General features: G+C 46.1%; 1 protein-coding gene across 1 annotated transcript; it reads right to left on the reverse strand.

Moving 5' to 3' along the window:
- Positions 1 to 1,224: 1,224 nt before the first annotated feature.
- On the reverse strand, positions 1,225 to 5,207 carry ptger4b (prostaglandin E receptor 4 (subtype EP4) b). Its single transcript, XM_068574689.1, has 2 exons — positions 4,229 to 5,207; positions 1,225 to 3,252 (listed from the first exon to the last, which is right to left on the reverse strand). Exons 1-2 carry the CDS (start codon positions 5,012 to 5,014, stop codon positions 2,692 to 2,694), a joined length of 1,347 nt encoding a protein of 448 aa, XP_068430790.1. The 5' UTR covers positions 5,015 to 5,207; the 3' UTR covers positions 1,225 to 2,691.
- Positions 5,208 to 14,600: the final 9,393 nt, after the last annotated feature.

The following is a 14,600-nucleotide window of genomic DNA, read 5'->3' on the forward strand; positions in this document are numbered from 1 at the left end:
GCTGCATGGTGCAGATGTTGTTTTAAGACGTCGCAACACAAGAGAGATGGAGATCCCTTGTGTGCATTCAGGGTGTGCCAGGTGAGTTTATGTTGAATACACATTTCATCAGGAGGGAATATGTCTCCCTCCACACCAGGTGGAGATCCTGCACCACAGTGGTCCTCAATGCAGTCCACTCATCTGCACATTGGGTGATATCGGGCACCGCTTCGTTACATTTACCACCGAGCGAGTCGGAGAAGACCCGGATGCGTCGTGCAGAAAAAAAATGGATGCCAGTGAACGCACGCGGTGAGGCCCAGGATGCCTCTGAGCAGACGCCTGCCACTGTCGCCCTCTGTGAGGAAAGCCACGGCTGGGAGCATGTGTACGTTGTTCTTTCTGCCGACCATGTTTACGATGCCCTGCAAGTCCGGAAAAGGGGCCTTGTGGCTTATAGGCCTTATAGTCCACATCTTAGTTCCTGGCGATCCTCCACAGCTGGGATGAAGGCCGACGGGAGGAAGAGAGCTGCAGAAGCATCGTCACATGGCTGGTGTATGTCGCACGGGGTGCAATGCAAATGTTTGCAGGCTTCTCATGGCGGGAGGTTTAAATGTGTCATCGTGTGTGGAGAATGAGTTACCTTTCACCTCTCCGCTGAAGAACCCGTCATTCTGCTCTGTGCCGTCTGAACCGGCTACTTTGCTTTTTGCACTTTGCTCTCCGGCCATTTGCTTTTTTACTGTTAAAAGATGTGACTGCCATCCATCAACACCATCAAAGTCATTCCGTTAAGGACGGATCAATAGTTCATTTTCAGCACACGGCGGCCGCGTTCAGGTTTAATGGGTTATGTTTCTGTGCAGATAGGAAATGCAGACTATATATATTCAAGGAATGCATTTGTCTTTTGAGTTATGACATAAAATGAGCATATGTTTGTGAAAAACAATCCAAAACGCCCAACATTCTATATATATAATAACAAAAAGCAGCACAAGCTCACACGTAAGAGGCTGAAAGCAGGGATTGTTTTGTGTGTGTGCATTTTAGATGAAGAGGATTAATCAATTACTAAATGAGCAGATTAATTTCCCGTCCATAAACTTCTCTTATCATCTGACGCTTCAGCTCTACCTCTCCTCTCACACCGTGTACATAATCACTGTGAATATTTAATAAATGTCACATCAACATACAAACCAAAAAGTGATACAAGTGACTTTTATTTGACGTTTATTTAAGAGTTCGGTACAACATCTTTTCACAAGAGATTCAACATTTCGTGGTAACTTTGACTGTTGCTACAACAACGTTAACGTTATTTAAATCCATCTTTATAGAAATCTATCGAGGAAAATGTGAGAAAAGGACAAAACCTTTATTCTCATCCGTGATATTGTGCGTTTCTCTTCTTAATTCCCCCCATAAAGTCTGATGACATGAGAGGAACGTTACACTGGAGCACAATGAGATGAAGTTGGTGTAACCTTTCAAAGCAATGGGCTGGAAAAGAGTAAATTAATGTTTTCATAATAACACGTTCATCCAGAAGGCCTCTTCACATTCTCCAGTGTCTGTAGAGTGGAAAAGCGTAGCTGCCTTTTGTTATGACATGCAGGGGATGTTTTTATTCTCTCTTTCATGTTCAGCTCCTCTGTTGAACCAAATTGTTTGCAAATGTTCCTGCGCACCACAAAAAAAAGAAAAAAGAAAAAGAGAAGCGCCTCTCTCAACATATTCATCTTGTACCAATTTGAAAAAAAAATGGCTCCAAACGATCTGAACCTTCTCACAGAGAAGACGATAACTTTACAACTGAAACAATACAATTTTACACACTTGCAATAAATTAACATCGCGTAACACTTTTCACATTTATTTATTTTTATATTTAAAATCGGGAGCGGTCGTCTCTCGCAGGTTGTGAAAACCGCCCGGCAGTGGTTCAACAAAGAAAGTGCAACAGAAGAGCTCCTCCACGGCGCCGCGTCGGTCTCAGCATCGAACCGCCGGGTGTTTAGCGGCGTGCAGGAGGAATGCATCGATAGCAGGTGTTTAGTCCAGTAATACATTTGTCCAATAGCATGGGGTATCTACAGACTGATGGACGAGTCCTCCGTCTCCTTTATAAACGCGTCTTAAGGGCGATTCACACTCTCGCAACTGCAACTCGCCACGCAGTTGCATCGACGGACTCGTTTTGCTTCATGGTTCCTGCCTTTTCCACACGCCAGAACAGTAGGTGGCGCAACGACCTGCACGCCGACGTCCACCGACATCTCCCTCCAGGAATTCACCTCCATCTGCGTGTCCCGATACTCCGTCAGACGGGTTTTATAAACGCTGGTATTTGCGGACCTCTTCAGCCAAAACGTTCTTCAACCGGACCCATTGTTCGTGTTTCTGCCACGGCTTTTAAAAAATGGCGGTGTTATGCTATGAAACCGGAAATGCGAGACTCAGAAAGGACGCGGTTAGCAGACCAATCACAGCCTCGCGGGCTGCGAACGGCTCGCGTAGCTTTGACGGATAGTCAGAGATTTTGGGCCGACGCACGCAAGATGGCTGACGGGACGCCGCGAGGGGCCCTTGCGTGTCTTGCATGCTTGCGTCTCTGCGTAAAACCCGAGTATGAAGCAGCCTTTAGTTCACATCTGAAGTCACGTTGACGGATGTTTATTTCCTTCCAGTCCACGCCGGCTGTCATATGCATTTCTCCTGCATGTTCGCAGTCTCGTCCGTGAAGGTCACGTGGAGAGCCGGGTCCTTGCGGCACATCAGGAGTTCTTTCAAAGGCCCGTCCGCCTCCCCGTGGCCTGAATCGCCGTCCGAAAGGCCCCGCCGAGGCGCCTCCGCCTCCAGCGGGCCGGAGCCGCTCGGGGGCGTGCCCGCCGCGCGAGGCGACCTCGCGGAGGAGGCGGCGCCGCCCTCGGACGGGTACAGGAAGGTCTGCGAGGTGCTCACCACCTCCTTCAGCTCGCGCGACACCAGCGAGGGGGAGTCTCGCGAGACGACGGAGGACGAGAGGCGGCCGTCGGCGCAGCGGAAGCGACCGCCGCCCCTCCGTCCCCGCCCGCCCATTTTGCAGAACAGGCACTTTATTTTCTCCATCAGCTTGAGGACCACGGTCTTTCGGAGCAGGATGTAGATCCAAGGGTCCAAGATGGGGTTGACGGAGGCCATGCGGATGGCCAGCAGGTCTTTATTCAACCCGAAGCGCTCTTCTGTCTGGTTTCTGTACAGCTGGTTCACAAAGATCCTCAGCTGAGGGGGGAAAAAGAGAGAGAGATCAATTTAGGAACGTACGGTCGAGGTTGTAAGGCAACAAACAAAAACACGGAACAACAGTTCAAGTCTCCCATCGATTGTGTTTTCACAAGCCCGAACCTGTCTTCACTTCATCTAGAAGAGCGACGTAATTGTTTATTGAACATTTCTCGCCACGGTTGGCATGGAACGGTCCGATCTAAATAGACACTTGGCTGGATGCAACTTCTGTGTAACCACAGCAGTGTGGGGATGGCAGGCGGCCAAGAGAAACACTTCTCATCATCACTCATTACACGACGCCTCTGGCCACTCACCAGCTTCAACCAGGGTCCAATCAACCGACATCACATCACAGAAGCCAGAGGCACAAAGAGTCTTAATGTTTAACATTTCCTCCGAAAAGGAAATTCACCTTCTCCGAGTTCTCTGAGACTTTTGGAGGATTCTCACCTGATGGATGCTGAAGTTTAATATGAACTTCAGCTGAACTTAACATGTTAACAATGGAGGACTGCAGCTGTTTTCCTCAGTGTAATTTACAGCAATGTGGGAACCTGACTGTTGTTTCATGTCAGACTTGAACCTCTCTGTTACCTCTCCGTGATGCAGGAAGTCTTTCTGCACCTGCGGGGACGCGCACGCTCTCCTCTGATGCTTTGCTCTCTGCAGAGTGTTCAAGCAACAACTGAGAGTTGACATCATTCTCTAGTCTGAACCACAGAAAATGCTGCTCCTTAATGAACTCGTGCCTCAGACACGTGCCATGACCGCAACGATCTCAAAAGAGGAACCCAAGTTCTGATAACATTGTTGTCATCATGTCTTAACCCATAACATAAAAACTTCCATTACTTTCTGGCAAATATATGCATGATATATGCATGTTCTTGCCGTTTTTGTTGTGCCATTCTCACGCGTAAAACCCCTTGTTGCGCACGCAGAGGGTGTCCAACACGTGTCAGGTACTCACCACCAGCGGGATGGAGCAGATGAGAACCACCGCCGAGGTGGCGATGAGCAGGATCACCATCTGGATCTCGGCTCCGGCCAAGCGTCCGAAACTGCGCCTGCGCCCGAGCTCCGCGAGGCGCCTCTGGCCCGTGCCCGTGCCCAGCGACGTGCGGCGGATGAAGCGCTTGTGCATCAGGATCAGAGCCCCGCACACCATCACGTTGCAGATGACGGTGGCGAGCACCACGGCCGAGTTCACGCCGGCGTACATCAGATTAAAAGTGGCGACCGTCGTGTGATTGTTCTGCCAGTCGATGAAGCACCAGGTGCCCGGTTTCTGGCGCGTCACCTCCCCGAAGCCCAGACTGGGCAGCGCGCAAAACATCATGTTGGAAATGTAAATGGCCAAAAGAGTGAGCGCCGCGAGCCTCTGGTTGACGTACTCGTTGTAGAAGTACGCGTGGTTTATGGCCAGGTATCTCTCCACGGACATGGCGAACACGATGCTGAGCTGGACCAAGAAGAAGAAGAGCAGGATGAAGCCGGAGTACTGGCACAGCGGCTCGCCCCCCGGCCACGCGCCCTTCACGTAGGTGGCGATGGTGACGGGGCTGGCCAGCAGCGTGCCCAGCAGGTCCGTCACCGCCAGGCCACACACCAGGGTGTAAAAAGTCGTTTCCTTCTGTTCCTTCCGTGATATCCGCAGGACCACGATAGCGACGACGTTCCCCACCACCCCGAAAATGAACATAATCGCCGGGATGGTGGGCGGCTGAAATCTCGCCTCTGCTTCCGTGGAGTTCATTTTCTGCAGGGACTTTGTTCTTTTTCTTTTATTGTGTCACACTGTGAAAGGGTTCCCCTTCAGCTCCAGAAGTAGGGTGTCCCGTGAATGCGCATTCTCCAGGGTCTCCAACAAGAAGCAAATCCATAGTTTCCACACAAAAAAAAATAATCTTGTTTTACGCACAGCGGTAAAAAAACGTGACAGTCCGTGAAAATTCGTGATGGAAAAACACGAGCAATCCACAGGAGGAGGAAGCGTTGCTGCGGGACTGAGACTTCACGCTGGTGTCACTCTGAGAACTGACAGGCTGGGTTTCCTCCCGGGCGGCTGGAGGCGCGCGCGGCTCCTCCTCGGCGCGTCACGCAGCCAGTGAGCTGCAGGAGAAGGCGCGCGTGCAGCGGGGACGACGCGTTGCGTTTGAGGACCGTCTTAGTTTCACTTCTTTATTCTCACTGAATTTAACGCCTCTCCTGTCGTCTGTCAGACGTCATCAAGACCGATGCGTGTTTTCAGAAGTCTGCATGACCTCGTGCCCTTCAGAGGTGGAAATGAAGGAAAGCCACAAGTTATAAGCACTGGCACCTTAAGTATTTGCATTTATGCTAATTTGTCGTGAAAATGTCATCTTTTCACTTTTACATGTCCAAAAATGTATATTTCTCTATTTGAAACATTTGTATCTACGTCATGAAAAATTAATACTTCTAAAAAAAAACAGGTAATAAAAAGGAGAAATAACATTTGTAAATATATAAAGTACAAACGCACCCTTTTACTTAACTTTTATTAGAACAAAAGTATGAAATGACATTGAATTCACAGTTAGAAATCAGAATCAGAAGCATTTATAAGTAAGTTTACACACACGAGGGATTTGTCCTGCATGGCGGGAGATGATAACATTTAACATCACACATGAAATACAGTGCAATAAAAAGGAAGCATGAATATTTACACTACTGAATATTTACAATTGGATCTACAGGATACAAATTTAAGTTAAGATGCTGATAAAGTGGTTATGTCAAAGTGACAAGTGTATTTAAATAATAAGGTAAAGTGGCAAGTGTATTTAAATATCAATTTCTTTCCATAAAATAAAGGGGAACTCTCAAATGTTCCTGCATCTTCTTTACCGTCTGCAGTACTCTTAACAGACATTCTCGTTGTGAGTAAGGACTAAAATGAATCATTACTATCTTCTTCTTTGAAGATGCTTCATCAGTCTTAACTCCTATGTAGTGTTTTTTTTACATATACAAAATAAGCGACCTCCTGCATGTTCGTTATGAGTTCATTTCGTCGCTCAAACTGAAAGTTCACCGACGTGAACACACACCGGCGTCATCATCTCGATGTACTTTTTCCCCCCCTGGGTGGTGAAAGCAGCTCTTAACCGCTCTTTCCTGCCTCTAAACACGCCGCTGAGTCAGCTGAGACGTTGCAGATGCTGCACACCGTCATTGACATCGTTATCTCAAAAGGAAATCAAGGTTTTTACTTCCAGTGTCGCACAAACACAACTTTGAGATATGAGCGTTGCATCATCGTGTGTGACACTTCGCCAGAGTATCAGACGTGTGTTTGTCAGCGTTCTGCTGGATTGTGTGCAGCGAAAACAGCTGTAGCGTCTAAATAAATACTCAAGAGTTTGTTAGGACACTCGGCGGGAAGTTGATATTGTGTTCTCCGACTCAAACGAGGAGCAACTAACAAACCCGTTTCTGTTATTCGTGGCCATTAAACAAGATGTCTGAGAGCAGGATGTTAGCGTTGGTTAATGGTGGATGATTTGTGCTGCATGCTCAACATGTGTCACTGAAACCTGAACAGAGATGCCACTTCCCCTGACCTGTTTTTTCTGTCCTTAAAGAGGAAAAGAACCAACGTCTCACCACCGAAAAGATCAAATCCTCCTCATCAATATTTACCTTTTGCTCCAAAATCCAATCGCTCGTGGTCCGAGGCAGAGGTCGTGACCTTTAATTCCATCGGGCACCATGTTGAAACATCAAAATCCTTCCACTTTGAGGAGCTCTACTTGTTTTTAATGGGTTTCTCTCCTCAGTGCACCGTGCAGGAACAGGTGGTGTGTAAATTATAGGCGTCCAACCTGCACACGTCTCTGCCATTGATGTGATTTTCTTACATGTTTTTCGTGGACCTCTTCAAAAGGGATTCAACCCCCTTTTCCTCGTGAGCTGTGTCTCCATACTCCACGTTGGCACGAAGCATCAAAGAACGCATTTGCAGACGTAAACAGCCGGTTTATTTTTAACGGCTTTCAAGACGACGACAGTATTAATGATGGACGCTGCAGATGCCGGCGTGCGTCCACAAAGAAACTCTGAACATCATCGCCTTCCTTAAGACTTAAGACTCCTCCATTTTAAGCTCTGATTTCTATTTCTGCATAATGGAAACACACACTTGTTGCATCATTTTGATAAAATCAAACCGTTGAAGCCGCACATCAACTTCAGCGGAAGCTCAAAACTTTGACATTTAATCTCCCTGGAAGTCGTATTTGTGTGCCGCGCTTATGAAACAGTTACACCTTGTTTGTTATCATGCCATCTCCTCATCATGGGGCCTCTTTTAGAAGGAGTTCCACCTCTGCTGTACGCGTGATGTGGCTTTGGCACGATAATATCTGTTGTTGTGATGGCTTTGAGCGCAGAGAAGAAAACGACAAGAAGGAACTCTGAAAATGAAGTAAAAAACCGCTCTCGGCCTGGGAAAAGTTCCCGAGTTCCCCACAGAGGTTATGAGCACCGACCGACCGCTCTCCACCCTCCCCATGTCAGAGCAGGTCTCTGCAGAAGGGTCATGTGACGAGACCGATAAAGTTTTCCTCGGGGGAACCAATGAAAACAGCATTGAGAGAAACGTACTGCTGCTGTGAGAGCACGGCTCACATCGCTGAACAAGTTTGGGGTTAAAGAGAAAATGAACGAAGCATTTATTAACAGTGTGAATGTGCCAGCGAGCATCCCCCCCCCCCCCTCTCCCTCCTCCTGCATGTGTGGATCTGTATTTTCTTGCTTATTCTGCTGTTGTGGTTTAGCACTCTGACACGTCGAGTGCCAACAGTCTGAGAGTCTTAATAAAGATCCTTTTTTTTTCCGTTGCTAATTGAGGGAGCAGATCACTGGAAGGCAAGTCCCGATCCGTCCATCCCCAAATCTGTCAATCGTTGCGTTCCTCTAATAACGTTTGTGTCGATGATCCTGAAGAAGCGAGATTGCACAACTCGGAGGCGGTTGAAGACAGAAGGCCATACATGGCTGTGTCTGCGTTTGTGTCGTCTGTTTTTGTTGTTGTTGTTGGAGAGAAAGTCCGGCTAATCAAAGATCCCACACAAACTTCCCATGTCATTAAGAAGGAGTTTCCCCCCAGGGAGTCAGGTTCACTCCCCAATAGTTCTGCAAAACAGCACAGATGAAAGGTGGAAGTCTTAGTACCCGGATGTTCTAACCCCATATGCAAAAGTTCCCAAAAAGACATCAGCAGTGGGATCAGCTGCGGTTCCAGGCAGAAAAAGAAAATGTGTAAACAAGTGATGGTAAAAAAAAAAAGTCGCCTGTACTTACAGCCGTGTTCTCAAACTGTTTCTGTCGCGGCCCACTTGAAGGAAGCAAAGTGTTCGTGCCTCAACAACATTGAACAAAATGCTCCAACTTTGTGAGACTCCTCCATCCGTGTTTCTTTTTTAATTAATAGATTAAAGAAAATGGAAATCCCTTTCATGTGAACCAGATTGCTCCATCTGACAAGAACTAATAACATGTGCAATCACTTTGTTAAAACAATGCAAATAAAGTTATATATGTGCAGAAAATAACTCATATTTGGCAAAAAGATGACCAAGGAAGCTGGTTTGATCCCTGTTTTCTCCCCATAGTTTCATGTTGAAGTGTCCTTGGGCAAGGCACTGAAGCCCCAGAGCTTCACAGCAGCACAAAGCTCCTTCATTACTAAGGATGATGGGTAACATGCAGAGAATAATCCCCCACTGTGGGATTAATAAAGCATTCTTAAACAAAATATATATATTTTTTCTTCTTTTTTTAAAGAATCTGCATCTCCCCCAGCGCCCCACCTGTAATACCTCCGCGCCCCACTAGAGGGTCGCGCCCCACAGTTTGAGAACCGCGGACTTCCAGGATGAAATATATTTCTACATTTCTGTGTTCCTGGACATCCAGGGAACAGTTCCTCCTCTCTGCTCGTTGTTCTCGTACCACATTGTTTCACAGTTTGCGAACTCATTATCAAAGCTCATGAAAAAGGGGGAATCGTTGTCAGATGAGAGACCTCGTGGGTTCTCACGTCGCCGGCGCTCTCCGCCTCGCTCTGCTGCTTCACACACGGACCGGCTCATCTGCATCCAACTAAAAAAGCCGCTTCGAAGCCGCGATCGGGTTTAACGCGACACAGACGAGGAGCTGAGAGGGAAACCGCAGCGCTTCAGAGGCCCAGATCCTCTCGAGGAGAGAAATTGACGAACATGTGACGAATCGTAATAAAGTGTCATCGCGCCTTCGAGCTCGTGGCATTCAAAGCGCCGCGGCGTGGCCGCGCCGTCACGCTGAGCTGAAACAAAGAGACGCCGGATCAGGGGAGTTTTCACCGTGACGCACATGAGCGTGGTCCTATGCCACGCCTCTCAGACGGAGGCCGACGCAGAGCGATTTACGTCGAAGACAAAAGATTTTTTATATGTTTTTTCATACAACAGACCCACGTAAAGGCTGTAATCACCCCGCCATGGCAGCTTTGTTGGCACGACTTTGTTGATTGCTTAAATGGCTTCGAATGTGTCGATCGCGTGTGCAGCCCGGCTGACGCCAAGTCAATCTTGATTTTATTTGCACTTTTTTGGGGGGGGGGGGGTTTATTTATACTTTGTTGTTGGATGATGTTGTTGTTTTGACCAATAAACAGATCCTCCTGTTGGATGTGAACGTGACGGCCTTGAAGCCGTTTGTAAAGACTTCAGACGCCTCGAGAAACGTCAGTTTGAGCGGAGGGTCTTTGAGATGACGTCCGTTTCCCATCAGCGCCGTCCTTCCTTTGCGCACCAGTGTGTTGTTTTGTACAGCGCGAGGTGAATTATTAACACACGGACGGTTGATAACGTATCAAAACTCCACAGTTGGATTTCCTGATGCAACTCAAACTGGTTTTGTGTCCACGAGCAACACTTTGCAATTAATGTTTAACCATTTTTGAAACACAGGAATGTCTCACGCAGCCTTTTCCGGTGCTAATAATCAACTCGGGGAGTTGTGCTCATGTCAAAAAGCAACTTTAATTAATAATCAGTGATCCGGAGTTACTTGAATAGTTACTTATTATAAAGTTGCAGCTTTTTGGAGAATTATCGTTTGCTTTTATATTGACAATAATGATACAAATTGAAAACTAAAGAGCACAGAGTCAATTTAATGGTGTGTGTGTGCGTGTGTGTGTGTGTGTGTGTGTCCGTTGTGAGCATCTCCTTCCCGAGCAAGCTCTTTTTTCTCGGTGGACTTTTCACCTTCTTTCTTTCTTTCTTTGCTTTTTTTCCGACATTGTTTTTTTTCTTCTTCTTCCATTTTTAATCCAACCCCAGGTTTCCCCTCTCAATCAGTACATTCATAAAGATCCTCAGACGTTTATGGCTATAATTATGCTCATCAGCTCGACACTCAGGTGCGGTTTTAACATAAGCTTTAGAGGAACAAGTCTCAACAGTCGCAAACTATTTCCCCTCCGGCGGCTCGAAGAGCAAACATCAAGTACTTCATGTCCCAGAAGCTTCCACCGTGTATCTGCGTCTGTGAGAGACGGAGGAGATGCCTTGTATAATTAGCAAATTAAGACGCTCGCCAAACAACCTCTGGTGAACTTTTTTTTCATCGTACACACACAAAACACAGCTTGGCGTGCTGCGTCTGTACTTCACCTCGGGTGATCCAGAACCCTGCAGGCCTCCGTAGACGCCAACTTTCTAGGAGCACTTAACCTCGTCCGACCCGGCTGTTTACGCTGATGCATTGTGGGTAACACTGCACGGCGGCTGCATGTCCCGGGAGCAGAGCGTGCACCAAAAGATGCTTTGGTGTCACTCTTAAAAGTCAGAATCCCGTGTTGAACGTGACATTTTTGGAAGATTTTCCTCTTTTTTTTTTATATCAACACTTCCACCCTTGAATTATCGATCAATAACTGTAATATAGTGACTGAATTATTGATATAAAAACGTGCTGCAATGCCTCACACTGCCACTGGGTTTCCCTTGTCGTCCTCGTCTCACCGTATCGATGGTTTAGGATTATTATCGGGATAATCGTGGTGGGAAAGTGATGAAGAACTCACATCGTGATGATATTTCTTTATTGAGGCGTTTTACTAAAAATGATGCTGAGGCAAAATGATTCTTGTGTGGTTTTAGTGCATATTGTGACTTTTTATTGCATATTTTTAGTGCATATTTTGATGATTATTCGGATTATATCAAGAATTTTTCAAAAGGATTGTTTATAAAACAATATTTGAGGGTTACAAGTGTGAAGGAAATGCATCTATATGGAAGATGTATATGTGTATGTATGTATTTATTTTATTTTTCTTCATTTCAAATAACTTATCTGATTTAATTGATAATAATATTTTAGGGTCGGCATGTTTTGCTTCTACCTCTAACTTTCTGTTCTTTTTGCATATTAAAATAACTAATATTGTCTTGTATTATCATGATAGACTGAATAAACTGAGTCGTCATCGCTCGGTGCGTAGCGTCCCGTAGCTAATCCCAGCCTCACTCGGTTGCTTTTTTCTCTGGTTGCCCCTCCCATAAACAGAAGCTGGAACGTCGTGTTCCACCCTGCAGCTCCTGGACCTCACATCCAAATAAAAAACATCCACGGAGCGGAAGAAAAGAAAAGTAGTCTCACACCTTTCATTCCCTCCACTCTGTCTCTATCGGGCTGAACATTAAAACAGCAGGAAGTTATATCTAATGTCTAATATTCTGAGAAACAGGATTTATTTCTTATCTGAATGGAACGAGGCGATGAGGAGTCGTAGCGGCTGCCGGCATGTCGTGATGCCACAGAGCCACACCTGTCCTCCTCTGCATGCCTTCACAATAAATGTGAGCAGATGACGACGGTTGAACGACAAGACTCTGCTGTGCATGCCAGTTACACCGTACAGTGTGTGTGTGTGTGTGTGTGTGTTCTCTCTCTCTAACTACTGTGGACATGTTTTCTTATTGGTGCTTGCCACCATTTTAGCCCTCGGGCTAATCGGGCTAATTGCTGCTGCTGCTGCTGCTGCCTACGAGGACACAAAGGCACCTTTGTTTAAATAAAACCGGTGTTCAGCTATAAAATAAGCATTTTAATTTCACATTTCCCCCCCTGGGTTTCCTCGGGCACTTGTCTTTTCACACGTCCCTTAAACGGCGAATAAAAACAAGTCTTTTTTTATCGGCGAACAAGCTGCATGAAAGCGAGCGGCCACTTTAGTTTTATTTGAGTTTTTTTCTGTGACATGAGCGTTAAAGGCTGTTGTTTCCGTCTGCAGTAAGTCCACGTGCTGAAGCCTTCCTGAAGTAGTCAAAGTGTTACTGCGCTCGAGTCCACGGACACGTTTACGTCCTAGTCGATGCCTCGTGGTTGCAGAGAAACTGAGACGTTATTATTTAAACAAAGCAGGTAATGTTTATCTTTGACATCAAACTAAAGTAAAGCATGCAGGTGAAAGGAGAAGAGTTTGTGACCCATCAGGCGCTCGTTATTGTCTTGTTTTATTCCAATTTGAAATGACATCAAACTGAATATCTCAGGGGAGAATACGTCAAATAAAATCCAACCACACATCTCAAACCCGTATTTAAAACTTTGATTAACTCTTCAGTGATCCGCCATCTTAGACGTTCGTCACATGAAAACAGAGGCTTCAATCTGACAGCTTCCGTATTTTTCCGCTGCAGATTAAACATAAAAAGATAAAACAGCAAGTTCTAACGCACCGGACGTCCAATCGGAGTCCATTATCAGTGAAAGGTGAGAGGACGAAGAGCCAGAGAGGAGGAAACGGAGCCAAACAGGTGGGAAAAGATCGAAAACCTTTCTGCTTACAGACGTCTGGATTTGACTGAACTTCGCAGGAAAAGATTGCAAAATCAATAACTTTGTGCCAAAAGATAAACACTGCTGAGGCCGCGCTGTGTTTACGTGCCACACACTCGGCGTGTTTGGTACATAGCGGCTGCTGGCGGCGGTGACGCGAGCGTGTCCGTCAGCCAGAGCATCAGCAGGTCTTTTTGAGAACGCTGTGAGTCGGGCGCAGGTGCATGCAGCCACGAATGAGCCTTTAAAGAGATGATGCAATGTGGCGCTGCCGGATGGGACGCACGCTCACTCACTCACGGGACCAGGAGCATTATCTCCTTTTCTTTTTGACATAACAAGCAGCCACTTGGCGCTGCGACGCTTTAACACAAATGCTGCAGCATGTATGAACTAGTAATACTGAAATAAAGATATTGTTTTGTGTATTTTATCTTTGAAAGCTGTATGATGTGGCTGTAATGCAAGACGAGTGTCTTTTTATAGAGCACATTTCAACAAGAAGGAGACTCAAAGTGCTTCACATGAAACCATTAAAAGCATCAAAACATAATGCAGAGAAAACAAGATTTAAAAACAATTAAGAACAGTCATTAAAACATTAAAAAACAGTCAAAAAAGCTAAAAAATCGAATAAAAGTGCAGCTGATAACTGCGTTCTATTGCTCATGATGTCACAGTATGTCATTCATTACGATGAGGAACTTTAGTCTTAAAGTTTTACTTTCATTATGTCCATGGTTACATCTTTTCCTTCTTTATCTGCACCGTATCGATGTGTTGTTGCTCAATACGCAAACAAGTCTGACTAATTGCTCTGGAATTGTGTCGCGGAGATATCAAGTTCTTCAAGTTCGTCGAGATGGCGGCGCCTCGAAAACACACTCGCGCACACCGACAGCGTGTCGGAGTTAAAGGGCAGAAATAAACGCAGTGAAAGAGCAAAACGTGGTCTTCAGGGCGGGATTGGCTGAATAAAACAGGCGTCTTTACAGAACACCCAGAGAAAGATACACCGTCTGATGCGCATGTGTGTTTATTTTCCCAACGACGGGGCTGTTGGGGCCTGCTGGCCTGAAGTGACGAAACATTTGCAGAGAAAAACAAAGCACTTCCTGTTTGAGGTGGGCAGCTTCCTGAGTGGCAAAGTGGCTCTGCCAGGTTTTACTTTGCAAAGTGAACGAGAGGCGAGAAGAAGAAGAAGGAGAAGGAGAAGAAGATGAAGAAGAAGGAGAAGGAGGAGGAGGAGGAGGAGGAGAAGAAGAAGAAGAAGAAGAAGAAGAAGAAGAAGAAGAAGAAGAAGAAGAAGAAGAAGAAGAAGAAGAAGAAGAAGAAGAAGAAGAAGAAGAAGAAGAAGAAGAAGAAGAAGAAGAAGAAGAAGAAGAAGAAATTGTTAGTTGCAGCCCAGCTTAAATGATCATTATATCTCGGGAAGGGATGAGTCCAAGGTGTGTGTGTGTGTGTGTGTGTGTGTGTGTGTG

The sequence above is a fragment of the Clinocottus analis genome, unplaced genomic scaffold, assembly GCF_023055335.1.
Source record: "Clinocottus analis isolate CAN_PGR_092001 unplaced genomic scaffold, fCliAna1.0.p SCAF_13, whole genome shotgun sequence".
Classification (NCBI taxonomy): domain Eukaryota; kingdom Metazoa; phylum Chordata; class Actinopteri; order Perciformes; family Cottidae; genus Clinocottus; species Clinocottus analis.

Coding starts and splice junctions, on each gene's coding strand:
- ptger4b (XM_068574689.1), bottom strand. CDS start 5,014: ATGAACTCCACGGAAGCAGAGGCGAGATTTCAGCCGCCCACCATCCCG. Junction 3,253..4,228: donor TCTGCTCCATCCCGCTGGTG/GTGAGTACCTGA, acceptor TTCCCCCCTCAG/CTGAGGATCTTTGTGAACCA.